The 27,010-nt window shown below is 46.8% G+C and overlaps 1 protein-coding gene across 4 annotated transcripts in view; it reads left to right on the top strand.

Moving 5' to 3' along the window:
* Positions 1 to 27,010, top strand: part of Mgrn1 (mahogunin ring finger 1) — a 49,432-nt gene that overhangs the window by 6,117 nt on the left and 16,305 nt on the right. For all 4 annotated transcript variants that reach the window (XM_028788357.1, XM_028788359.1, XM_028788355.1 and 1 more), the window contains exons 2-9: positions 12,485 to 12,603; positions 15,741 to 15,829; positions 16,349 to 16,495; positions 18,831 to 18,948; positions 21,396 to 21,462; positions 21,743 to 21,792; positions 23,375 to 23,422; positions 24,897 to 24,965. In XM_028788357.1, coding sequence (XP_028644190.1) covers positions 12,485 to 12,603; positions 15,741 to 15,829; positions 16,349 to 16,495; positions 18,831 to 18,948; positions 21,396 to 21,462; positions 21,743 to 21,792; positions 23,375 to 23,422; positions 24,897 to 24,965 — 707 coding nt within the window. The remainder of the gene's footprint in view (positions 1 to 12,484; positions 12,604 to 15,740; positions 15,830 to 16,348; positions 16,496 to 18,830; positions 18,949 to 21,395; positions 21,463 to 21,742; positions 21,793 to 23,374; positions 23,423 to 24,896; positions 24,966 to 27,010) is intronic.

The raw sequence follows: 27,010 nt of genomic DNA, 5'->3' as shown, positions 1-27,010 counted from the left end.
GCCAGAGAATGAGAAGGAATCAGGAAATTAGAACATATTGCCAAAGTTAGTTTGAGGCCCATTTTAGCAATTCAGGAGAAACCGAAAAAGGCCAGATTGAATCAGTTAGCATGGAGAGGAGTTTTAAGCCAGAGTCGAATCGGCCAGAGCTCAGAAAGAACTAGAAAGGGTGAGCATATTTATTCAGCAGTAAGTCTCAGAGGCTGAAAACATTCTAGGCCTAGATAAGATTGTGTGGAGGGCTAGAAGCTGCCAGGACTAGGTCAGCAGACTGAGGCTGTAAGCTGCAGAGACAACAATTACAACAGGAGAATAAAAATTACTTTTGCATATGTCCATAGAAACCTTATAGTTTGTCAGTTTCTACAAAAAACCAGTTGGATTTGGGTAGGGATTATGCATCAGTTTAGGGAAAATTGCCATCTCTACACTGATTGCTTATACCCATGAACATGATACATCTATCTCTTTTGTATGTATGTGTAATTGTATTTTATCCCTGAGATAGGCCTTGCAACACAGGTTGGGCTCAAATTGATTATCCTCCTGCCTTAGCTTCCCAAGATTATAGACATGTGCTGTTCTACATCTATTTAAATCTTTAAGTCTTCTCAGCAAGGGCTGTATGGTGATTCATGGCTGTAATTCTAGTGCTTTGGAGACTGAGGCAGGAGAGTTGTCACAAGTTTGAGGTCAGCCTGGGTTACAGAGTGAGTTTCAGGCTAGCCTGAGTTACTTGGTAAGACCCTGTCTCTCCTCCCACCCCCTGAAAATGTTATCAATTTGCCCTTTTTTAAAAAAAGATAACTTTAAAAGTAAATGGTATTTGTTTCTCTGGTCCAGGGATGATAAAAGCTTCTTTACTTACAAGTTAATTTTAATGAAAATACTAGTCACAATTACATACTTAAGTAACCACACAATGTTTACAGCTTGGGGAATAATGTTACTGTCACATGGCCATAATTGTCAGAGGACACTGAGGCCCAGAAGTGGAAGTCAGGGTCACATGGTGTGCTGATGCCAGGACTCCTTGACTCCCAACCCTGGTTATGCCTTCTTGCCCCTATGGCCTGTGTCTTACAGTTACTGTTGCTATGTTGAAACACTATGACCAAAAGCAAGATGAGGAGGAAAGAGTTTATTTATTTGGCTTACACTTCCATAGCCTGCCATTGAAGGAGGTCAGGACAGGAGCTCAAACAGGGCCAGAACCCAGAGGCAGGAGCTGATGCAGAGGCCATGGAGGGCTGCTGCTCACTGACTTGCTCCTCGTGGCTGCTTTCCTCAGCCTCCTTTCCAGGACCTCCCCATATAAATCACTAATTAAGAAAATGCCCTATAGACTTGCCTACAGCCTGATCTTGTGAAGTTATTTCTTAATTGAGGTCTCCCCTTCTCAGATGACTTTAGTTTGTGTCAAGTTGACATAAAACTAACCAGTACAGCTTGCTTGTAAAGGACCTGGTAGCCACAACACGCCAGCCTTAGGCACTGCAACTCTTTTCGGTAGGTTCCCTCTGATTTGGCATTTTGTATACAGAGTGATCAGGTCAGGTTTGTAGAGCTTCGTAGAGCTGCAAACTTACTGAAGAGTCGTTCTGTGTGCCCTTTCTGCTGTGGGGTGAAGAGAGCAGGGTACCATTAAAGTCCTGTGTGTGTCCCTAGGGATGCCCACTTGCCTTTTCTTTTCAGGAAGTGAATCAGACAGGAATTGAGCTGAGGGGCACCCAAGTCTAGGAACTTTTATGCTTAAAATAGGAAGTGTGGGGTCTTTGGGACACAGGGATCTGGTTCTATCACAAGTTTCCTCTCTGGCTTCTGTGGACCCAGTACTTAGGTTGGTGTGGCGGCAGCTGTGACGATTATCCTGCATTAAGTTGCCTGCCTACTCAGAGCTTAACAGCTTGCTCATCAAGCCCTATCTCCTCCCTGTGGATGCAGAGGATGACCCTTGATCATTTCCTCACACAGCTGAGGGCCAAAGCAGGTGTGAAGTCACTAAGCACACACTTAAATGAGTGGCATGTGGAGCTGACTTCCTTGCCCTACTATTTGAAGAAACCACAGCATCCCAGGTCACTCAAAAAAGAACCAGTGGAGGAGGGGTGAGGGGTCACCTTCCTTCTGGTGGTGTGTGAGTTCCATTCATCTCTGTGGCTGAGAAGCCCTCCATGGTATGGGTAGCCTGCGTTCTCTTTCCCTGTCTCCATTTACCCAGAGAAGGTGTTCCTCTTTCCTCAGATATGTGGCAGAGCCAAGTCCACCTTGTCTTGGATGGGCTGAGGTCTCTGTAAGAGGCAGAAACCAAGAACTCCGCCCTGTTGTGTGGGGATGTATGTAGTGCAGTGGCAGGCTCTTGTATGAGGCCTTGGTGTCATCCTCACCCACCCCCAAAAGTATAAAAGCAAAGTGTGGCCTCTCTCCTTGAGTGGCCAAGCAGGAGGCTTGAGCCCATAAATATGAGATCAACTTGGACAACCTATTGAGACTCCTATCTCAAATCAATAGAAAAGGGACCTTTCCCCAGTGGTCAGTTCTGCTCTTGCCTAAAAGACTCTGTTCATCTCTCTTGCTAGGATAGGTAAGACTGAGAGTACACTACTTAGAGGTCAGTAGGGGCCTGGCTCGACTCAGTCAGTGCAAACAAACTGCTGGGAGAGCCGATTGCTCTGGGGTAAGCTGCTGCCATTGTCTCTAAGTTTCTGCTTCCCTTTGGGCCTGTGTTTCCATATCTGCATTGGAAACCAGGCTCTAATTTCTATCTTGTAGTGTCTTAGAGAGATGCCCATGAAGGTGTAGAAGTCAGAGAGATGGAAAGATAGATGTTTAGGCTCCAGGAGCCAGAGTAACACCAATTAGACAAAGAGGATGGAAGGAGACCATATATCCTTCTCCTTGGTTTTGGTACCAGATAAATGAAAATGAAAACATGACCAATGCACGTATGGTTGAGGAGGTTTTTATTGTACATATAGGGAGAATTCAGTCAGAGGCATCTGGAAAGATCTAGACTGAACTGAAAGGGGAGAGAGAGGTAGAGGAGAGACGATCAGAAGCCAGAACAGAGGACCTAGAAAACCAGGCCAATGGCTTGGTTATATAGGAATCGGAAGCTGGGGAAAGGCAAACAGAGCTGAGGGGCTAAAGAGGATCTTAGGGTGGGAAATGAGGGGTGAGAATCATTTGTTCTGAATTTCTTTGGGACCTGACACCTGCTTCTGGCTTGTTTTGTTACTTGGGAACATTGGTTGTTTACCTTCATACCCTTGATGTATCCTACTGACCTTTGCATAGAAAACTGTAGAATTATTCCATTTGCTGGCTACCCCAGCATCTGCCTTTCACTCAGCCACCTCCAGTGCCCAGCAGTTGGGGCCATCCTGTATGTGATAGAAACCTTTACCAGAAAAGAGCTATCTAGGCTAAGTTTTTGGAGATACAGGAGCTAGAATCTCTTCTTAATCACTCCTGTGCTTAGCTTGATTTACCATTCTTTCCTCCTCCATGCTGGGAGTGGGGAACTATATCAGGCAGAGAGACTGGGAAACATTGCCACAAGTGTCTTCACTTGCTTGTCCTCAGGGTGTCCTGAGTGGGGAAAGGTGCTGTCTGGGCCTGTTATCTCTAGTTTGCAGATCAGCCAAGATTCCAGCTAGGGGTGACTTCCATTGCACCAGCCCAGTCAGTACCCCTTCCTGTGGCAGGTTACATAAGAGTTTGAGCCCTAGAAACTGGGAAGCTCCATGTAGAGCAGTGAGAAGTGCTGGTCTGGGTACACATATAGATAGACACAGTTCAGGATTCAAAGAACAGGAGACTGAGGCAAGTGGACTATCCTTGACCATGGACAAGCAGTGGAGTGACTGCCCTCATTGCCTCCTCCTTGGCAGGAAGCCTGGGGCCTGGGAGCTTTCCTGAGAGCAGCATTCTTTTAGGACCTATGATGTTCTAATCTTGCAGGTTGCCCCAGTTGCATCCTAGAGCTGGGGTTAGGGCAGCTGCCCTGTGACAGGCCCTGTGAAAGTTTCTCTGTCAGGGAAAACTTTCCTCAGATGCAGTCAGTGTACTTTATCATCATGGCAACCACCTTCTTTCTGCCTTTCTTGCTCCTTCCTTGGAGTGAGGTGATGATGGAAAGCACCCAGCCAGTTTACATTCCCTCATTGTGCCTGAGGAGCTGCTCTGTTTCTTAGGGTGTGTAAACTAAGTGGCTTTGTCACAGCATTTCACTTGGGTGGTTGAAGGACAGGGGCGCAAGGGGCCAGGAAGGGCATTTCATTGGCTACATGGCCTGAGCTTCTGACCTCCCTGTGTGCTTAGGTCTCCTCTATAATCAAACATTGGACACAGCATCCTCTGCCTGCCCTCATTTGGTGTGTGCTGGCCTCTAACTGCTTAGGCCATTATGCCGTGGTTCAGAGTAATGCAGGGAGGGCTTGACAGTAAGCAGCCTCTAGGTGGTTGAGGTTGGCCTCACGTGGGAGTCCAAAACAGGCACAGTCTGTTGGGCAGGAGGAGGGCAAAATAAATGGGTGGGAGGGAGTGCATAGAGCCAGGTACAGTGATAGTTGTTGTGCTGGGGGTGCCTGGAATGTAAGGAGAAGGGAATTGAAGTGGTTGGAACCTTTGAATCAGGAGCCAGCATTCCTGGGAGATGTAGATCTAGAGTAAATGAAGGTACAAGCGCCCCACATCCGGATGTAGGCCTCTGTCCTCATGCTCAGGAGAGAACACTGGGTATATTGAGGGTGCTGAGCAAGTGACCTCCAGCCCAGGTCTGATCAAGGGTTTATTGGTTTGGATGCAAATTCTTTTTTTTTTTTTTTTTTTTTTTTTTTGAGACAGGGTTTCTCTGTGCAGCCCTGGCTGTCCTGGAATGCACTCTGTAGACTAGGCTGGCCTTGAACTCAGAAATCCACCTGCCTCTGCCTCCCAAGTGCTGGGATTAAAGGCGTGCTCCACCACTGCCTGGCTGGATGCAAATTCTTAAGGGTTTAGACTAACAGTTCTCAACATGTGGGTGTAATCCCTTTGTGAGTTGAATGATCCTTTTATAGGAGTCTGAATATCATATATCTTGCAGATTAAATATTTACATTACAGTCATGAAGTAGCCACAAAAATTATTTTATGTCTGGTCACTATAACATGGGGAACTGTATTAAAACGTTTCAAGATTAGGAAGGTTGAGAAACATGGGTCTAGACCAAGAACCTCTTACCTAATCCCAGATTCTCTCTGGTAAATTAGATTAAAACAGCAACAAGAACTCATTCAGAGTGGGTGAGAATCAGCAGTACGGTTGGCTTTACAAACACATGGGGTTCTGTCTCACTCCTCCATGCTCCTTTGACTTCCTCTGAGGTTTGTCAACAAGTTTCCTGTGGATCCTTCCAGATCTTTGTCCTTGGCTCCCTGCAGATTGGTCTTTCCTTTCCTTGTCTCTTGAGTGGATGTTGCTCAGTCTGTCCTAACGTTCTGCTGGGACTCCAGGCTTTGCCCCTCATTCTCATACTTTTGTTCTTTTTTAAAAAAATTTAAGGTTCCCTCCCACCCCCAGACAGGGTTTCTCTGTGTAGCCCTGATTATCCTGGAACCTCACTCTGTAGAGCAGGCTGGCCTCAAACTCACAGAGATCCTCCTACCTCTGCCTCCTGACTGTTCCATATTTTTCTTCATTGCATTTTATTCATCCATTTGTGTACTTAAGTGTGTTCACATTCAAGGATAACAGGCAAAGGACTTCTACTATGTGAGACCTAAAAGTAGACTCTAGTCATCAGACTTGGTGGCAAGTGACTTTATCCATCTAACCTGTGTCAGGTCCAAAGGAAACTCCCATTTCCCTAAGTTCCAAAAGGCAGAAGGGACAAGTGGCTATCTGTGGGGCCAGTTAGCATACCAAAGCGCATGCTAGGCTCTGGGCTCCCTTAGTGTCACAAGTGCCTGTTCCTAGCCCTTCTCATCTCCTGCACTCCTACAGCTGGTCTCTAAGTAGAGGAAGAATGATAGAGGAAGGTGGGCTATCCCTGAATCTAATTTGTTTCCTTCTGTTTCTTTGAACACAGCTACTGATGAACTGCAGCCACGCCCCCTGAGCAACCAACAACTACCCACCACATTTATGGGACTGTAGCCTTTGTATACCCTCTGAAAAGTTCCCAGAATTTCAAACATCACACAATTGAAGAAACTATCTGCAGTGAGCAAAACCAAGCCCCTCTAGCGCATGAGGCAAATCACAGTCCACTGCTTCAAAGCAGCCCCATGCCCCCCACACTGGGGATTAAAAATGAAAACACTTTTTTGTAATATTTCTGTGTTTTTAAAGAAGCAAAAATCCCAGAATTCTCACTACATTTATTGTATTCTGTTTTAAGTTATTAATTGTGCTGTGTCTGTCAGGAAGCTATAAACAGATACATTTTCAGTGAAATAAGTACTTTTTGGGTCAGTGACCAAGGTTCTCAGGAGACCTTTTCTGCTCAATTCTAATCTTTATCTGTTTTGATGGTATCCACAACTTTTCATTTCCTGTGGGAATATAAACAAATCTGTATCCCCAATGCAAAATTTTAGCTGTCTTCCATTCTGATGTTAACACATCCTTATATAATATAGGATGATTTAATTCCACAGTTTTTTCTATGATCCAGTCAGTGTCTCTGGGCTGCTATTGATCCTTTCTCATTAACATTCAGCAAATTTAAAGTTAGCAGAGCACTATTTACTCTATTCCTGGGGGGTGTTCATTCTTCCTTTTTGTTTATAAGCATTTCCTTTAAGGTATGATTAGATCTTTCTATAACTGTTATTTCTTGGCCAGCAAGAGCAAATTGGCTTGTACTTTTTGTTATGGGGCTTAGAGCTCCCTCTTCCCCCATTTTGTTTTCTGATGGCAAGAAATTCCTTGAATATCTCTTTTGGATCTGCACTCCTGAACTCAGTGGTGGCATTTACCACAGCACATACATACATACATACTCTGGGAAGCCAAGGCATTCTTTTTGTTTGAGGTATAGGGAAACCATTGCTTCTAGAAATGGGTCATTCACTTTTGTGGCTCAAAGTACAGTATTTCTTACAGTTATGGCACTAGGTATTTTGAGATCTTTAGCAGCTTGGCAATAGTCTCTTTGCAAATGACTGTATTTCCTGCAGTTGAAGCACCAGGCATTTTTATATTGGAGACCCCTAGTTATAACTATTGTATTAACATGGTACACATTAGAACCAGTATTGGGCCGGGCGGTGGTGGCGCACGCCTTTAATCCCAGCACTTGGGAGGCAGAGGCAGGAGGATTTCTGAGTTCGAGGCCAGCCTGGTCTACAGAGTGAGTTCCAGGACAGCCCGGGCTACACAGAGAAACCCTGTCTCGAAAAACCAAAAAAAAAAAAAAAAAACAAAAACCCAAAAAAAAAAAAAAAAAAAAAAAAAAGAACCAGTATTGGTCATATCCATTTGTACATAGGCACTGCCTGTGCCGTTAATGGTCTAATAACATTTTTACATTTGGTATTCAAATTTTCAAACACTGGGGTCTCTATCAACACCTGCCTTGCATCAGGGTCTGATACAGTTTTGTTCAGGCTAAGACTTATCTTTGTTAAAAAAAAAAAATATGGTGAAGGCTTCTCTAGAGCCTTGTAAACAAGGTAGACTTTTTCCAAAGCTCCTGAACGTTGTCCCAAGCTCTTAAAGCCACTAAGTGACATTGTTTTACGGTAACATCATCAAATCAGATCAATTCTTGTATGTCTCATTACCTCCCTTCACACCTAGCAACTGGTCTTTGACTCTATATTCATTCCCCTCACTCTGTTTCACTGTTCAATATTTATGGCTTCTTTTCTCCACCATATTAACCATTATGACTTCATACCAGCCTCTAGTACAGTTGTTACCAATCCCTTCCAGTTTTGGGGAATAATTCTGTTTTGAATATAAAGCAAGTACATCCCATACAAAATCACTGCCTCTTTTAGATCTACCAATTCTATAGGACTCCATCCTGTTTCATTTTTTGAGGATTTATTTATTTTATGTATATGAGTACAATTATAGCTGTCTTCAGACACACCAGAAGAGGGCGTCAGATCCCATTACAGAGGTTGTGAGCCACCATGTGGTTGCTGGGAATTGAACTCAGGACTTCTGGAAGAACAGTCAGTGTCCTTGAGCCATCTCTCCAGCCCCCTATCCTGTCTCATCTTAACCTTGTTCCCCACCATTAGCAGGCATCTGCTAATTCTGGGAAAACTGATGGTGACCCAGGGCCACCTCTCCTCTACTTCTGGCCACCCAGCTGGTTTGAGATTAACCCTTTCTCTTGATACGAGCAGGTTCATCAGATTGTCCTCCCACTTTTTCAGATTTTCTCTGACCCCCTGGTACAGATTCCCACTCTTTTACTCAGTCATCGGGTCTGAGCCCTTTTGTTCTCGTCTCTGGTGCTCCTCACTTTCCAAGAGCTTCCACCTCCACCTGCAGCCTCTCCAGTTGCACCACCAACTCTGCAGCCTTTTCAGAAATGAGAGCTCAGAGTGATTCTTTTGTTTTCCCACTTCAGCCGAGATTTTTTTGTTTCTCAGGCTCCTCCATTTCCACCTGCAGTTTTTCCCACTGCCCAGCCAGTCTTTCAACAAATTTGAAACAAAATATACAAAGAAAAAGAAAACCAAGAAATCTCTGGAAGCAAATCAGGGATATCCCAGTGGTAGCGGCTGCAATAAATTTTTTACCTTTTGGAAAAAAAAAATCCCTTGTCCCCTGCTGTTTTCTCTATGGCATTTGAAATCAAAGTTTCCATTTTTTTTTTCATCACATGTTGGGTGCTATAGTCTTTGCTACTTTGTGGGTTCTTCTTTTTTTCACTTTATTACCCCCCCACCCCCGTTTCACCCCTAGTTAGGAGAGGAAGAAGGATAGAGGAGGGGGCAGAAAGAGAGAGAGAGAAAGAGAGAGAAAGAAAGAGAGAGAAAGAGATCCTTGAATCTAATTTCTTTTTTCTTTGAGCAGGACTACTAACAAACCACAACCAACACCCCTGAAAGACCAGCAACCACCCACCACACCTATCAGGGCTGTAGCATTTATATACCCTCAGAAAGGCTCCCAGAATTACAATTCTTACACAATTGCAGAAACTGCAGCTGGCAGAACCACGCCTCTGCTAAAGCATGAGGCAAATCATAGTCAGCTACTATGCAGCAGCCACATATCCCACACCTGAGGTTAGGACAGAACACTTTCTTATAATATTTCTGTGTTTTAAACGAAACCCAATTCCAGAATTCTCACTACACACTACAGACTCCCCAGCTCACGGGCTTTCCCCCCTCAGCTCCTCACTCTCCTTATAACCTTGCTATTTTGACTGCACACTCTATTTTGTTTTTGTCTCCTCCCACCCCTCCTTTTTTTGTCTCTTTTTCTCTTACTCTCCCTCTTCTCTCTTATGCCCCTCATCCTATGTTCCTATGTCTTTCTACTTCTCTTCTGCTTCTCTCTTGGCCAAGATCAGTCTGCAGCTGTCTCTGCTCTAGATTCTTCCAGATGCCTCTGGCTATTTTCTCTCTCATATGCATAATAAAATCCTTCCCCTCAACAATACTATGGAGCAGTCTTGTCCTCAGTTTAGGGAGGTGTGTGTGTGTGTGTGTGTGTGTGTGTGTGTGTGTGTGTGTGTGTGTAGGACATGAAGAGATAAAACCCCTGCCTAGCATGCTAGACAGATAGATTCCTGTTGAACTACCTCTGCAGCCCAACAGATAACATCTAATTGCTAGTTACTTGTCTTCTTATTCTTAGTAGGCTTTTTTTCTCTCAAGACAGGGTTTCTTGTGGAGCCCTGGATGTCCTGACACTCATGCTGTAGACCTGCATGGCTTCTAACTCACAGAGATCCACCTGTTTGTGCAGTTTGGGTCCTGGGATCAAAGATGTGCACCACCACCACCACCCAGCCTTCTTATTCTTAATAGTTTTGTTGGAGCATTACCTATATATCATGATGTCAGTTCCTAAATAAATAGTTGCTAGTTTCTAGTGTATTCAGTTGTATGGCAATCATGAGTATCTCATTCTAGATGGAATGTGGGTTATCCTGAGGTATTACAATCACTACTCTGACAGACATGTTTTCCCATATTTCCTACCTTTGGAAAATTTTGTTTTACAAATAATATGTTATTCACAGAATAGTAACAAAGTATAAATAATGAAGCTGTTTACCTCATTACTCATATTCATTTACTTTCTGGAGTTAATGAAGCCTAGAACTATCCATCCTAAGTCTTTGGAGTCTCCAGTACAGGAGTCACTGGACTGAAGGAGTTGTGGAAGGAAATACAGCAAGGGGCAGGCTGTGTTCAACAAGCAAGCAGCTTGATGATGGAGGCTAAAGCGTGTGGTCAGAAACTACCTGTGCTTTGGAGTCCTCTCCCTATGAGTGCTTGTATGTACCAGTGCTTTCGTGGTAGCAGGGCTGTGTGTGGCTGCGGGGGATTTGGGAAGATGTTCTTGTGCTTGTCTTTGTGGCAGTCATTCTCTTTATTGACTTAAAACCATGATGTTATGTTTACTGCAGAACAGAGCCAGGGCTTTGGTCTTTCTCTTGGACTTCATGTGGCTTTCTTTTGTCACCTTCTCAACATGTCTTTTGAGACTGTTCTGTTTATTCTCGGAGCTTGTGTTTTGTGTCTCTCCAGACAAGATCTGGGAAGTACATGCAGCACGCTCTTCTGACCTTACTACTACATATCATTCTACATGTATGTAAGTCCTTCTCCTCCATGCCAGTGGGGTGTGTGTGTGTGTGTGTGTGTGTGTGTGTGTATGTATGTATGTATGTATATATGTGTGTACACAGGTCTTTTATGGAGTACTGGGAAGCAATCTATAAAACTCATGGTTTAAACAAGCTGTCACATTATTCTTTTTTTTTTGGCCACAGTTGACTGTCTGATGCACATGACAGGTTAGTATTGGAGTTGAGGTTAGGCCCTGCCAGCTGCTCCTGTAGTCAGGGACAGCTGCTCCTGGTCTCCTACCCTGGGTAACAGCTGTCTGGTGTTCTTTCCTAGGCCCTAACCTGCCTTACTGGCCTTGTCTGTTCCTAACATTTTGGGGATGTTACTCTCAGGAAAGACACAGATTTGTGTTGAGTGTTCCTGGTTGGTTGAGCGACCCAGATTTCCCACTGGAACCCTAAGAAGAACTCATGGATTTAGGAACCTAGAAGTTCCTGATACTCATGAGGCAGATGTACAGTCTCAACACCCCTAACCTTCATGGATCCATGGTTACCTGGGTGTTTGCTTAGGTCCCCTGTGCTGGAGAATACTGGGGTGTAGTAGTTGGGATGTTTGGGAGAGGCCTGGCTTCTGGTTGTCCTCAGAGGTGTGTGTGCTCAATTCTTTCAACATCTGAAGCATTTCATCTTTTTTCCTCAGAGGAGAAATGCAAGTTTAGTGTTTTAATTTTTTTTAATTTTAATATATAGTTACCTTATATTATGTGTATGAGTGTTTCCTCTACATGTATGTATGTATACCACATGCACGCCAATACCCTAAAGAGGGTATTGGACCCCTAGACCTGAAGTTAGGGATGGTTGTGAGCACCATGTGGATGCTGGAAACCAAACCTGCTCTTCTGCAAGAGCAGCATGTGTTCTTAACCATGGAGCCATGCCCCCTGCCCTGCACGTTTAGGGGTTTCAGTGCTCTGGGGTTAATGTGGAAACCACTTACAGTTTCACTATGTGGGAGAAAGACTCCAGACCAACATCACATTTTAAACTTCGATCACTGATGATATTAAAAGGTTTCTTCTGGGGCTCAGATTTGGGAGAAGTACAGACAGTGTGGGGCCAGGAATTGTGTAAGGTTGTATGGAGAAGCTATGAAAACTGATCCCGTGTTCTGGATGCCAGGAGTCAGGATCTTGCCGGGCTGTGCTCCCATTGAAGGCTTCAAGGACAATCCTTCTTTGCTCTTTTCTTAGCTCTGGAGGCTCCAGTCCTAGACACACCTGATCTGGTAGCTGCTTCCCTCCAGTCTGTGCCTGTATCCTCACCCATTTTCTTCCCTCTGGCTGCATCTATATCTAGACTTCCTTCTCTGATTCATGTGTCAATACTGGATTTAGGGTTTTCTTAGTCCACTTGGATTTCATCGTGATTAATCACACCAATAAAGAGCCTACCTATCTCCAAGCATGGGTGCAGGGTAGAACTTGAACACATCTTTGGTGGTTAGGGACATGGTTTACCTGACTCCTGAGGGCAGTGACGTTCAAATCCAGAACTCATCTGTGACCAGGGAGAGGCAGGTTGTACAGGCCAGTGGTATGCAAAAGACTGGCTGAGGACAGAACCAGAGCCACTTAAGATAAAGCCTTTGGGGACTTCTTGACTGTTCCCACAGAGCTATGCAAACACCATGTTCTAGGAACAAACATCTTTCCTTTTTTAAGCAGGAAACTACTTTGCTTCGCACTTTTTCATGGGAGGAGAGAAATTTGACACTCCTCATCCTGAAGGTTACCTCTTTGGAGAGAACATGGACCTGAACTTCCTGGGCAGTCGTCCAGTCCAGGTGGGTCTTGGTAGGGCTGGCACTTGTGGCTGGGGTGATTAAGTGGGAAGACTGTCTCAGTTGCCTCTCTCCAGCTGTGAGGACGAGCAGGCATCAAGTTACCCGAGATGGGACAGAGCTGCAACAGCTGAGCAGAGCCGAACACAGGCATGTGACTTGGACTGTGTCCTGGCGCTGCCTCTGAGAGACTAGAGTCAGCATTGGGTCACTGAGAGACAGAATAGCCGTTATTGAGTTGATGCCTCTAGAGTGCACAAGTTAGAGATTTCATTCTAGGCCTTTTGTGTGAGTAGAAAGAGCAGCCATATTCTGTGGAACGATGGAAAAGAGCCATGATCCCACAGGGAATGCGAGTGCTGAGAGGACTTCAGTAATTGGTAAAAATACACACAGTTAAGCATATTTGGCCGTTCTTTCAATATACACTTGGCAACTAGTGTATGTCTAGGGCTATTAGGTAGGGACTGGAGATGGAAGTCAGACCTTTTTCATTTCTGAGATGGTAAGAATCATAATGAAGAAAATATAAGATGAACAGTTAAAAGAAAAAGAGAAAGGAGGAACAGAAGAACAAACAAAAAGGTGACAGGGAGAGGTCCCACTGCAGAGTCCATAGTGAACTGAGCTGTGCAGGATGGGGAGGAGGAGCTGGAGTGGCCTATCCCAGGCTCGCACCATAGCAAGTCTGCAAGCCAGTTGTCAGGAAGTGAAAGAGGGTGTTGGGGTTCTCTAGAGTAACAAAGTGTGTGTGTGTGTATGTGTGTGTGTGTGTGTGATTTATTAGAATGACTTACAGGCTGCAGTCTTAACTAATCCAACAATGACTAGCTGTGAAGGGAAAGTCCAAAACTCCTTTAGTTGCTCAGTCCACTAGGCTGGCTGTGTCATCTGGTCTTCAGTGTACACTGGAATCCCAAAGAAGTAGGCTGTGCTATGGAGGATGTGCCTCCTGTCTTAGGGTCAAGTGCTGTGGTTAGACACCACGTTCAGAAGCAGTGTAGGGATGAAAGGATGTATTTGGCTTATAGATCTTGAATCATAGTCCATGGAGGAAAGCCAAGGCAGGAACTCAAACAGGGCAGGAACTGGAGGCAGGAGCTGATGCAGAGGCCATGGAGGAGTGCTGTCTACTGGCTTCCTCCTAGTTCCACCTTTCTTTTCTTTCTTTTTTTTTTTTAACTTTAGACTTGTTTTTTGTTTTGTTTTCATTTTTCTATTCTCTCATATGTTATTACATCCTGACTGTAGTTCCTCCTCCCTCCTCTCCTCCCAGTTCCTCCCTCATCTTCTTTCCCACCCAGTCCATTCCTCCCCTCTTTACCGTCAGAAAAGATCATGCCTCCCAGGCATATCAGTGAAACATGGCATATCAGTTTGCAATACGTCTAGGCACCTCCCTTCATATTAAGGCTGGAAGAGGTAGCTCAGTAGGAGGAAGAGGGTCCCGAAGCATCAACCCGCTTTCTTAGAGACTCCAGCCCACAGTGGGCGGGCACCCCCATATGATTTTTAATTATGAAAGTGCCCTACAGGCTTGCCCGCAGTCCGATCTCATGGAGACATTTTCTCAACTGAGTTCCCTCCTCTCTGATGACTATAGCTTGTGCTAAGTTGATATAAAACTAGACAACACTAATCCTGTGAGTTAGAATCCAGATGGTCAAATGGGCTTTTCAGTAAGCCCTCAGGAGATGAGGGAGCCTAGGACAAGAAAGACTCCCTATTGGATTGGGTTGTGTGACTGTCTTAGGATGGACCAGGTCAGGTCAGGTGAGAAGGAGCAGAAGAGGATTTGCATTGATGGGCAGGGCTAATGAGACTAGGTCTAGGTGTGATGCCAAAGAAGAGGGTTCTCGAGGAGAGAAATAGTGGTCAGGGACGAAATCCCCGAGCAGAGTCTTTAAGTGATAGGCAAGACAGGAGCCCTCTCTAAGGATCACTGAGTTTCATTCTTTAACATACAACATGGCTGTGTCCTGAGCATCCCTTAGGCACAGTGAGTGGCCTTCAGACCAGGAGCTTCAGAGGTAGTGTTAGTCCAGAGCAGGTAGCTAACACAACATCTTGGTCTGTAGTATGTCCTGCAGGCCAGGGACTGGGGTAGGTGTTCTTCTCTCCTACCTGGGAACCAGCGTGGGAGCTCTTCCTTCTCTCATTGGTTGCTTCAACTTCCAGAGTCTTAATTGCTGTGAATCTTCTGTGAACTTTTCAGTTTCAAAGAGAATTATTTATGAGTATCTGTCTGTATAGATGAGGCATGTAGTATCTGTGTCTGTATGTATGAGGCATGTAGTGTATGTATGTATAGATGAGGCATGTAGTAATGTGTCTGTCTGAGGCATGTAGTATCTGTGTCTGTATGTATGAGGCGTGTAGTATCTGTGTCTGTATGTAAGAGGCATGTAGTATGTGTCTGTATGTATGAGGTATGTAGTATGTGTCTGTATGTATGAGGCATGTACATGTAGTACCATGGACACCAGGAGAAAGAATCACATCCCCGGAACTGAAGGTAAATGTGGCTGTGATGTGGGTACTAAGAGTAGAAGGCAGACCTTTGGGAAGAGCAGCCAGTGCTCTTAACTGTTGAGGCATCTCTCCAGCCTGCAGACCTTTTATGTTTACTTTGTGCTGAGACAGGTGGGGTCCCCCTGGGTTATGATGAAGAGCGTGTTCAGTCTGCTTTACCCAGCTTCATCATCTCTTCAGGAGGATTCCCTTTCAAGCTCCAGCACAATGTTGTTGGCAGAAGACATGGATGTGTCCAGTCATAGTTTCATGTCAACAGTTGTATGTATTTTTATATAAGGGTATAATTAAACGCATGTACACATGTATATGTGTTGTCTTTCCAAAGACTTGTTGGTGTGTTTTGCAAACTGGTTATCTTGGTTGGCAGCAGTAAGTTGTAACTGACATAGGAGAGTGCCCCAAGGGCCTATCCATGGCCACTTCTGAGCCTCCCGCACAGACTGAGGACTGCGGCTCGGTCAGTCACTCAAGTCACTGTGTGGGCCAGACACAGCCCACAGCCTGGCCAAATTTTAATAAATGAGCCCTTAACTCCTGCCTCCTGTTCTCTGCTGCATCTTAGAGTCTTGGCTTCAGGAGTGTTCACTTCTATTCTTCTCTCCTAGTTTCCCTATGTCACCCCTGCCCCCCATGAGCCAGTGAAGACACTGAGGAGCCTGGTAAACATTCGCAAAGACTCTCTCCGGCTTGTGAGGTAATTCCTTTAGTGCTGCCCTCCTGGGGACCCTGTATAGTGCAAGGCTTTGGTTTGTCCTTGGGAAGTGGGCCAGGGGTATTTTAAGGGCCCAGTCTCTGTTCTCATATGCATTCAAAATCTGTAACAGGACCCTGAGTCATTAAATGAGGGGTTCTCCCATCCACAGCAGTCGTGTCTCAGAGTTACTAGCCCTGTTCTAGAAAGCACTGGAGGCCAAGGAATAATCTCAAGTTTCCTGCTGTACCTGGGATGGCTACTGCCTGTTGTTAATAACATACAAAATTGCTTTAAACTCAAGACATCCACACCAAGAACACTTATTCCTTGTTTCTGGGGACAGGGAGAAAGGGGAGCAGACTATGAGTTATAGGCCTTACGCTACAGGAACAGGCCTCCTTCCTTTGCTAGTAAAGCAGACTTGTCTAAGCAGCCAACTTTATGCCCCACAGCTGTGTGGGCAGGCCAGTTCTTGGGACTGTGGCTCCTTACCTGCCATCTTCTGCTCACTTTTGGTAGGTACAAAGATGATGCAGACAGCCCCACAGAGGATGGTGAGAAGCCCCGCGTGCTCTACAGTCTGGAATTCACCTTTGATGCCGATGCTCGTGTGGCTATCACCATTTATTGCCAGGCGGTGGAGGAGTTCGTGAACGGCATGGCAGTGTGAGTCCCTGGGCAGCTCTTTGGGTTCTACAGGCTTTGCAGTATCCTTTCCATTGGCTCAGTACACACAGCCTTTCCCTTTCCTGCAGGGCATTGGGCTGAAAGGTCCCCGCTGCTGATGGTGGCTTGGTCTTTCTGGTGATCAGCCCCCTCCAGAAGCCTCCATAGACCTACCTCCTTTATAGAGAGACACCCAGCACCCGGAAAACTTCAAGAGATTGGGAGTTCTATGCCAGGAGCTTGAGCAAAGACCAAATATATGCATTTTGTTATGTCACAAAATTATGATTTTGAACTTTGGAGATTTTCTTTAAAATATGAACAGTGACACTCTTAGGAGTTTGCACTCTGCAACCACAGCATGACCTCAGCAGGGCGGTCTCAGCAAGAAAGTCAACCCTGCCCTGAGTGGCTTCACAGATGGGTTGAAGCAGAAGACCTTAGAGAAGCTCAGATATGGATTTGGGAGGGAGGAGGACTTTGAGTGTTTTTCAACTCTGCCTGCTTTATGTGATCAGAGCATGTAAATTCTTATACCGAAGTTACCTCTGCTGGGAATGAGGTTTGGGGAGTTCAGCTTGTATGGGTGCTGTCTTTGAACAGCTCCCCATACAGTATGGGGCATGGTAGCTGCTCACAGCTAGCTGCTGGTTAAGAAAACTCGAGGCTTTCCTCTAGGACTCAGGACTGGGCCTGGGCCATCTCAGATCCCTCCTGAGTGGTGCACAGTAGGGCGGTAGTGACTTTCCTACACTCGGTTTTGTGAGGCTCCACTGTGGCCTAAGCAGTGGGCTACTAAGTTACTTAATGTTAACAGTACTCCAGTGTGTGATGACTGTCAGTAGGGAGTGTTCCAGTGGCCAGCATAAGCCCTGGGGTGAACTACCAACCTGCTACAGCCTGAGGCAGTATGACCCTTGTGTTGTAGTAACCTCTCTGGGCCTCCACTGTGATGACAGTTGAGAAGTAGAGCTCCCGTTTCTGAGTTGTCCTTGGGAGTAGCTGCCATAGCAGATGAGCCCTGGATTCAGGTGCTTTGGAGCTGCTCCAGAGGAGGTGAGGACCACAGTGCAGTGGGCTCCCACGCAGCCCATCCAGATCAGCAGTTCTCTGTTGTGCCCTATGAGATATATAAGAACAGTATCCTGCTGGGCTAGATAGATGGCCAGCTAAAGATGGCTGCCCAGAAGTCCAGTCCTGGTAGACCTTTTCTGAGACCTGCATGAGGCCTGTTTGCCTCCCATGTAGCTGGCTGGCATGACACCAGCACCAGATCACCAAGACAGAGAAAGAGGAGGCTCCAGGCCTTAGAGACTGTGCTTGGAACTATAAACCTGGCCAGCAGGAATTCTGTGTCCTGAGTTACAGGACAGGCAGTCCTCCTATTCCTTTCTTGGCCCCCTTAACTTTCTGTCAAGAAATTTGAAGTAGGGTTCTGGAGTCCCACAGCATATAATTGAAGGCCAGAATACTGACATTCATGTCTTGGGCTGGTCTTTTCAGTATGCTCAGGCTGGACCTCCCTGTGGGGCTCCCTCCCACACTGGCACTGACAGTCAGGACAGCAGGGACGTCACCCAGCTTCTCAGGCTCTTTCTGAGTGTGGCCTTTGTCCTAGAGACCTAGAGAAGCCCTGGGACAGTACACATGTGGGGTGGGAACAGCCAGGGTCATGGCCTGTATTCGTGAATGGGGACACTGGTTCAGCTCTCTTGTTTTCTAATGATCAGCCTGGGGTATGAGATGCGCTTCTGCATGAGGGAAAGGATGGTCCTTGAAGCATCGTGGGGACTAGCAAGACAGGAAGATAGTCTCTGAGTCACTAGAGTAGAGCTTCAGTGGACCAGCATGGTGCCTCAGGAACATTCCACTCAGGAGGAGGGCAGGACGTTTCAGAACATGACTCACATTGAAGCGAAGGCCTCACACTGTGTGGGAACGCCTGAGAAGCAGGCAGCTGGGAGCAAGGATTGGGACAGGGAGTGCTGCACTATGATCACTCAGAAAAAGCAAATGCACCAAACACCTAGTGGGCATGTTCTTCCCATCCAGAAGGCAGCAGAGATATCAGGCTGGTGTGAGCCCTGGAAGAAATAGCCACTTGATATGACTGGGCAGCCTCATGGTGAGCAGAGTTGGCAGTGGGAGGCTCTTGTAAATGCAAGGGCCACTTGACCAAACGGGCTGCTTCCTGTTTCTATCTGGGATGGCTGAAGCTCTCAATCCCTATAGATCAAATGGCTGCCAGTTCAGGGAAGTAACAGGAAGTGGGAGGCTGGGTGAGGGACCCATGGCTTCTCAGTAGTCAGATGGCTGCCTCCCTCGCTACCCTCAGGTACAGCTGTAAGAACCCTTCTCTGCAGTCTGAGACCGTCCACTACAAGAGAGGCGTTAGCCAGCAGTTCTCCCTGCCTTCTTTCAAGATTGACTTCTCCGAGTGGAAGGATGATGAGGTAATCCTGGGGAACGCCCATGGTGCACAGACATACATGCAGATCAAACACCCATGCACATAAAATGTGAAAAGGAAAACAAACGAGCATGTCCTCTGGCTCCCTCTGGTGGTAGGCGTGTGTCCTCTTCCACTGTCACTTGTCCTGGGCTACTCAGAGGGAGCTCTATAAGCATGGGGGATACCATGGGGAGAGAGGAGGACAGACCCACAGTGACTGCACACCATCCCCAGCCACTGGTTCTGGGCTGAGCTCACCCAGCACAGCTGGCTCCTTCCAGGACACTGGAGTGAGCTGACGAGAGCATGAGAGTGCCTGGAGGCACTCAGAGTGCACGCAGGCTTGCTGCTCATCAGCGTCCAGCCTCAAGTGGACGCCAGGCTCTGCTCTTGTAGCCAGCTTACCTGACTAACACCTGAACAAGCAGTTCCTGCAGGAGAGGCTCTTCTTGGTCTTAGCTTATGACTTCATAAGGGCAGCATGCTGCCAACATCGGCATTGGCGGGAGCTCTCTGGAGTGGCTTCTTATGTCCCAGTTTGTGGGAAATGCTCTTCTAGGTGATGTACCCACCCTGTGGTTCCAAAGTGTCCCTGCCCAGCCTGTTGCTGTGACTGCCCACATGGCCATCTGCTGCTACCCTTCTATTGCCTGTATCCTAATTCCAAACAGAGGAGGAATTGTGTTGAGTCAAACATGTTGTCCCAGGCATTGGGCTCAGCGTTGCACTTAGAGCAGCTTCTGTTCCCCTAGAGATGAGAAGCAGGCTCAGGTTGAGTTTGTTCACTCAGGTTGAGTGAATGACCACAGGACTGAATTGGAAGCCAGCATTCTGGGTATGGCTTCATTCCTGCACTGTGATGGAATGTCATAAACAAGGCAACCTTTAAAGGATACCTTTAATAAGGGGCTTCCTTACAGTTTCAGAGGGTTAGTCCATGACCATCACAGTGGGAGCATGGCAGCAGGCAGGCATGACGCTGGAGCTGGAGATGAGAGTTCACATCTTAGGAAAAGTTTCATGCAGAGAGACTGGGAGGGTACGGGTTTTTGTTTGTTTGTTTTGTTTTGGGGGGTTGGCTTTTTGAGATGGGGTTCTCTTTGTAATAACTCATAGAAATCCGCCTATCTCTGCCTTCCAAGTGCTGGAATTAAAGGTGAATGCCATCACTGCCTGGCTTGGAGTCAGAGAGAGAGGGGGAGGGAGGGAGTGTGTGTGTGTGTGTGTGTGTGTGTGTGTGTGTGTCTAGGCATGTGTGTAGATGAGGTTAACATTGAACTCACAGAGATCTGCCTGCCTGGGATTAATGGTGTGCACTACTATTGTTTGAGACAGGGCCCTTTTGCCTCTGCCTCCTGAGTAACTGGAGTCAGAGATGTGCACTACTCTATCTGGCCCATTGACCATTCTTCCAGTAATGCCTTAGTGAGAGTAAATGGAAATGTCTCTGCTTTCCTGAGATACCAGGAGGGTTCTGGAGACTGGGTAGGCTGAATTTTGTCCCTTACAGCTTTGTGACAGGAACAAACAGGAACTGAGAGTGTTTCCTGGAAATGGCCTACAGGTGTGGATCAGGTGACAGGTACTGCTCTACTATCCGGTGCAGGGTGAGAGCCAGGGACTCCAGGACAGTAGGTCCTTGTGAAGAGATGGGGACCTGTTCTATCCCAGGCTGCTGTCGTGTGGTGGGTAAGGATGGAACCCTATCTGGGAGAAGGCAGCTGCTGGCCTAGAAAGAGAAGCGTGGACCAGGCAGTCTCTCTAACTCGTTGCTCTCATTCCGTCTCTGGTGGGGCTTAAGCCAGACACTTTTCATTAAGCAATTATCTAATGAAATTTCACCTAAAACAGGAGACGGGACGACAGCACTGCTCACAGTGTTCACAGTGTCAAAACTACCCATGGATCAACAACTTAGGAATAGACAAATACAATGTGCCTTACCCACCGCCTAGAATAACTCTGCAACATAAGAAAGGAATGGAATTGTGAGTGAAATTAGAAAACATGCTCAATGAAAAAGCTAGGCATAAAAAGATAGGCTGGGCAGTGGTGGTGCACGCCTTTAACCCCAGCACTTGGGAGGCAGAGGCAGGTGGATTTCTAAGTTCGAGGCCAGCCTGGTCTACAGAGTGAGTTCCAGGACAGTCAGGACTACACAGAGAAACCCTGTCTCAAAAAAACAAAACAAAACAAAAAGATAGACACTAAACGGTCCACTGTAGGAACTGTCCAGAGCAGGCACACCCACGGCTATGGAAAACACATGAGTAGTTGTCAAGGACAGAAGAGGTGGAATTTCTGTTTGGAGAGGCAGTCAGGAGCTATAAGGTATGTGTGGTTTAGTGGCCCTTAGTGTCCTTGATTCCATCTGTCTGCTCCAGCTCAGGCTGACCAACTCACTACCTGATGTCTGTAGACCTGACCATTTTTGCTTCCTTTCCTCAGCTGAACTTTGATCTGGACCGGGGTGTGTTTCCAGTCGTCATCCAGGCTGTGGTGGACGAAGGAGATGGTGAGCATTGTTGGTCTTTCCTCATCTTCAAGTGTGCAGAACCTATGGGAAGGAAGTGGCTTCCTTCTCCCTGAGTCATCAAAGGACCTCCTCTTCTGGAAACAGGGTGTCTGTCATAGCCCACATATAGGTTCATTGCTGTGCAACAGCTTGGGAAGTGGAATTTGAGATGAGGGCAAGGACAGGAGTGGACTCTGGGCCCTGCCAGTGCTGTAGGGAAAGGGAGAAAGTCCCAGCCATGACTCACGTTGGCCTCCCTTCTCTTATCTCACTGCTTTAGTTGTGGAAGTGACTGGCCACGCTCATGTGCTCTTGGCTGCCTTTGAGAAGGTAAGTGCCATCCTAGCCACCACCCTGTAACCTGGGAGCTTGGGCAGGCAGTGGTGAGGCAGAATGTTCTAGACAAATGCCAGCCCCGTAGGACCCTCAAAAACCTGCCAGCACAGGCTAGGGTGCCTGAATGGAGACCCCTGCCACAGACTAGCTTTCCTTCCTCCAGCCACCATCCTTTTCCACCAGGTTCCGTATCCTCGTGTACCACCAGGCACTGGTCACATCCTGGCCTGGTATGTGTGTCTACCTCACTTATGATGTATTCTTTTCTTTTCCTCCTGCTGGCTGCAGCTTGTAGTTCAGGTAGGGATAGGCAGATTTCCATCCCCACAGGAGGCTTTTCCTGATCGCTGTGGATAATTGTTTAATGTTACTACTTGTGTCAGGGTAGAAGTGGCCTTGAACTTGTCACCTCAGAGCTAGCTGACACCACGTCTGCAGTGTAGACGCTCGGTGAACAGTGCTGAGGTGGATGAGGATCTGCCGCCTGCTACAACAACCCCAGGCCTATACACATAGATAGTTGTCCTCATCTGTCAGAGGTTTGGGTGTTATGTACCTGCTGATAACATCCCCCAAAGACTCCACCCTCCCTTAGGCCCTTTGCCTTTCCATAGCGCTGCAGCTAAAAACATAGCACCAGGCTGGAGCCGAGGGTACAAGGACCCCAACAAGAATGGGTTGGGATTATTTGGGAGATAATCTCACATCTCATTTTCTGCTGACTCATCTTGAGTCCTGCTGACTTGGGGTTCTTCACCAAGGTATGCTTTCAGTGCAGAGCCCATCCTACTGTGACCCAGGTCTCTAGATCTCTGGGATCCGCACAGCTTTGCCAGTTTGTAGTAAGCCTTGGAATGCTCTTTTGGGCCAGAAGTGCAGATGACATGAGTGAGCTGGCCCCCACTTCTTGAGCACCCCATGTTTGGACCTTTGTTGGGAGAAGTGCTCATAGCAGGATCTGGTGAGACAGATGGGCTGTCCCTCAGAGGTATTTATTCAGTGCTTGCAATTTAAAGCTATGTAAAAAAACTTTGTTTTGTAGTACAATGTTCTAGAGATTTCTATAAGTATCCACAAAGTTTAATAGACAACCCCGAGTGCTGGTCTTGATTGACTCAGAGTGTAATTAGTGTCATTACAAAAACCTCAGCTCTAAACCCCTATAAACTTTCCCAACTTTGAGAGTCTGTTTCCCTAGATATCACTAAACACTTCTGTTTTATTCCATTTTGTCCTTACATTTTTAGCTTTCTGAGTGTGCTTTGTGTCACCTTCCTCACTATGCCATGCCCGAGAACTTTTGTATTCTTGCTTCTGCGGTGCCAGGAAGTAGCTTGTCACAGTGAGAGTGTGGCTGAGCAGCTTCAGCCTGTGCATGCCGAGAGCCGCTCAGGACTGTTGGGTTCTGCAGGAGTGTTGAAGGTGCTCCAGGCACTGTAGAAGGCAGGCATGTGGTCACAGATGCAGGTACTGTGGCCTGGCTCCTGTCTTCACCCTCTTATTTTCAGCCTTCACCTAGCTGGGCAAGAGTGCTGGGAGGGGCCGGTTTGAGATTAACTGTGTCTCTCTCCTGCAGCATGTGGATGGCAGCTTCTCCGTGAAGCCATTAAAGCAGAAGCAAATTGTAAGTGCCAGACATCATGGGCCTCTGGGTTGCAAAACACACATAATGCACCTGTGAACACATGCCCAGACTCCATGGGCTGTTCTTTCTGGACATGGGTAGCTGCTTGCTTGAGTCTGCCCTGTTGTACTCTGGGGTATTGGAGTTTGTGTTTTGTGTGTGTCGGTTACATAGCTACTTGGTGCTACAACAACTTATGTAGATCCCAGCGTCCTGCCCAGTTTGAACCATGGTGCACGGATTGTAGTTAGTTCTTGGTGAGTGTTTGCTAAATGAGTGGGTAGAGGAACTAAGGAAAAATGGGAAGCAGAAATATGGCAGCTGCCTCTTGCTTAGAAATTACTGGAAATAGAGCAGCACTGGGAAAAGACTTTAATAGACAGTGTCAGCATGTGACGGGAGGAATCCCAGGATACAGGGGAGACTTGGGGTAGCTTTTCTTGGAAATCACGTTTTGTGATCTTACATAGGACTCCATTTGAGACTTCGAGACCTTTATCATGAGATTGATTGACAGGTAGAGTCTGTGTTCCAAGGCTATGGTAAGCAGTTGTCCTGTGTATAGCTACCTAGATAACAGAGACCTGTTTAAAGTTACAGGATAGGATAGAGTTTATTAGCCTTTAAAGAAGAGACAGAGTGAATCCTGCTTGGTAGGTTCAGATCCTAGTGATATTAGGTAGGCAGAAGACCCTACTTATGGTTGGGGCACTTGTCCCCTGAAAGCCAGCTAGTAGGATCCTGGCTTTCTGGAGGGATGCCGTGGTCCATGGAACTTGGGAATCAGTAACAGGACACTTTGGGACAGGTCAGCATGAGGCCTTAAAGTCAAAAATGACTGGTTTTGTGTCTAAGACTAGACATGACTTTTCATGTCTTGTGGAAACAACAGTCACATGGCTTGCTTTCTGCTGCCTACAGACAGCAGCTGTAGCCCTCTTATGAATGACAGAATGGGTCCAAAGTATTTGCTCTCTGGCAGTGGGGATGATTGTGGGCAGCTTGGAGGTGGGCCTTCTGGGATGGATGGATGCATGGTTGGATGGTTGCATAGATGGATGGATGCATGGTTGGATGGTTGTATAGATGGATGGATGCATGGTTGGATGGTTGCATGGATGGATGCATGCATGCATGCATGGTTTGATAGATGCATGGATGGATGGATGGATGGATGACGGATGGATGCATGGATGGATGGATGGATGGATTCATGCATGGATTCATGCATGCATGGATGCAAGGATGTGACTACTGACCCCATTTTCTACTCTCTGAGTTTCTAGCTGAGCTCAGCACAGGGCAGGGTCTCCTGCCTCTTGTTCCTGGCATCTACCCTTCCTCAAGAGGAGGGGTTCAAGTAGTCTCACAGATTTTCTAGCCACAATTTCCCTGGGACATGTGGAGATGATCTAGGTAGAAAAACCCACTAATGGAGACTGACCAGACCCCAGCACATCTTTCTGCTCTGTAGGTGGACCGGGTCAGCTACCTGCTGCAGGAGATCTATGGCATCGAGAACAAGAACAACCAGGAGACTAAGGTGCGTGCTTGTGGGCAACTCACCTGGGCTCCAGGCTAGCCACATGCCTAGGTTTCCATCTGCCTTTCAGAAGCCTACTCACTGGGTAACTTGCTGAGGTTTCCTAGGCCCAGAACCCACAAGGTTTGATGGGAAAGAGGCCTTTCCCTAGAGGGTTAGGGCCCATGCTCCCTCATTTTTCCTTAATTCCTTTTTAGCAGTTAAGCCAAGTAGAGTTTTGTGTCTCTGGGACTGACTACTTGAAAACAGCAACTGAAACAAGGACAGTTCATTCACAGATTTACAAGTGCCAGTATACCATGCAGACAGTGAGGTGGAGCAAAAGAGCTCCTGTCATGATAGCCAGGAAAGAGAGACAAGAAGGGCTAGGCACAAGCTCCCTGGCTCTCCAAGCACTTGCCTTTAGTGGCCCACTTCCTCGAGTTCCCAGAATCTTCCGATAGCTGGGTGTCAGAGCCTCCAACACATAAGCCTTTTAGACAGACACTTCATACATCCCAATAACAGCAGAAGACAGCCATTTTTTGATTGTGTTTTTTTTTTTGTTTGTTTGTTTTTTAATGTTTTGTCCTTTCTCCAGCGTGTTTGAATCACTAAATTGTCCTGGCAGCCTGGGTCCAGCGACCTTCTGTCTCTTCTTCCCATGTAGACAGGACTGCATTTGGGCTTTTCCTCATTGGCTAAACTTTCCCTGTCTCCTGGTTCCCAGCTCCTCACAGACAGCTCTCTAGACTGGTAGGCAGACAGACCTTCCAGACAGTTCTAGAAGCTGATGGTGGAGGTTCAGCAGGACCTGGGAAATGCAGCAGAATAAAATGGGAACCTGGTTGCTTCTTGCATTATTATTTTAAAGATTTAATGATGTAAATCAATTTGTTGACTATTTTATGAGGGCTAGAACAATTTTTTTTCACACGTGTATATGTGTTTGTGTGCGCGCGCGCGTGCATGTGCGTGTAAGTCAGAGGACAGTATATGGGAGACAGTTCTCTCTTCCACAATGTGAGTCCTAGTGGATTGAACTCAGGTTGTCAGACTTAGTAGCAAGCATCTTTACTTACTAAGCTGTCTTGGTGATCCAGCCAGACCTCCAGGTTTTAAAGCCTTTGAAAGTCAGCTTGGTGTGGTAGTACACACCTGTAATCTCATCTCAGCACACAGAAGGCAGAGGCAGGAGGAGAGAAAGCTGAAAGTTTGAGACCAATCCACTGTACCTAGTGAATCACAGGTCAGCCAGAGCTAATAAACAAGACTAGAAGCAACACCAACCTTGATGTGGCATCAGGAGAGCTGGACATGGCCCGAGCTGGGAAGGCAGGGCAGTTGGCCAGGGTGAGCCTGTATTGCTCACTTGAATTGACACCAGGGTCACTTAGTATTTTTGGCTTTAGGAGCCACCTGTGATTTTTTGTTTGTTTGTTTTTTGTTTTGTTTTGTTTTTCGAGACAGGGTTTCTCTGTATAGCCCTGGCTGTCCTGGAACTTACTCTGTAGACCAGGCTGGCCTTGAACTCAGAAATCCGCCTGCCTTTGCCTCCCAAGTGCTGGGATTAAAGGCGTGCGCCACCACTGCCTGCCCCACGTGTGGTTTATTTGTTTGTTTTTAAAGATTTTTTTGTTTTATGTATGTGAGTACAGTGTCACTCTCTTCAGACACACTGGAAGAGGGCATCAAATCCCATTATAGATGGTTGTGAGCCACTATGCCTTTGCTGAGAATTGAACTCAGAACTTCTGAAAGAGCAGTCAGTGCTCTTAATCGCTGAGCCATCTCTCCAGCCACCACCACTACCACCACCACCCCCCCCCCCCCGCCTTTGTTTTTTAAGATAAGTTCCCTATGTAACTCTTGCTGTCCTAGAACTCACTGTGTAAAACATGCTGGCCACAAGTTTAAACAGATCTACCTGCCTCTGCTGAGTACTGGAACTAAAGGTGTGTGCCATTACACCAGGGTAGCCATCTGCTTGCTCGCTTGCTTGCTTCCCCTCCCCTCCCCTCCTCTCCCCTCCCCTCCCCTCCCCTCTCCTCCCCTCCTCTCTCCTC

Source organism: Grammomys surdaster, unplaced genomic scaffold (assembly GCF_004785775.1).
Source record: "Grammomys surdaster isolate TR1022 unplaced genomic scaffold, NIH_TR_1.0 125745, whole genome shotgun sequence".
NCBI classification, from domain to species: domain Eukaryota; kingdom Metazoa; phylum Chordata; class Mammalia; order Rodentia; family Muridae; genus Grammomys; species Grammomys surdaster.
This window is presented reverse-complemented; position numbering and strand designations above follow the sequence as displayed.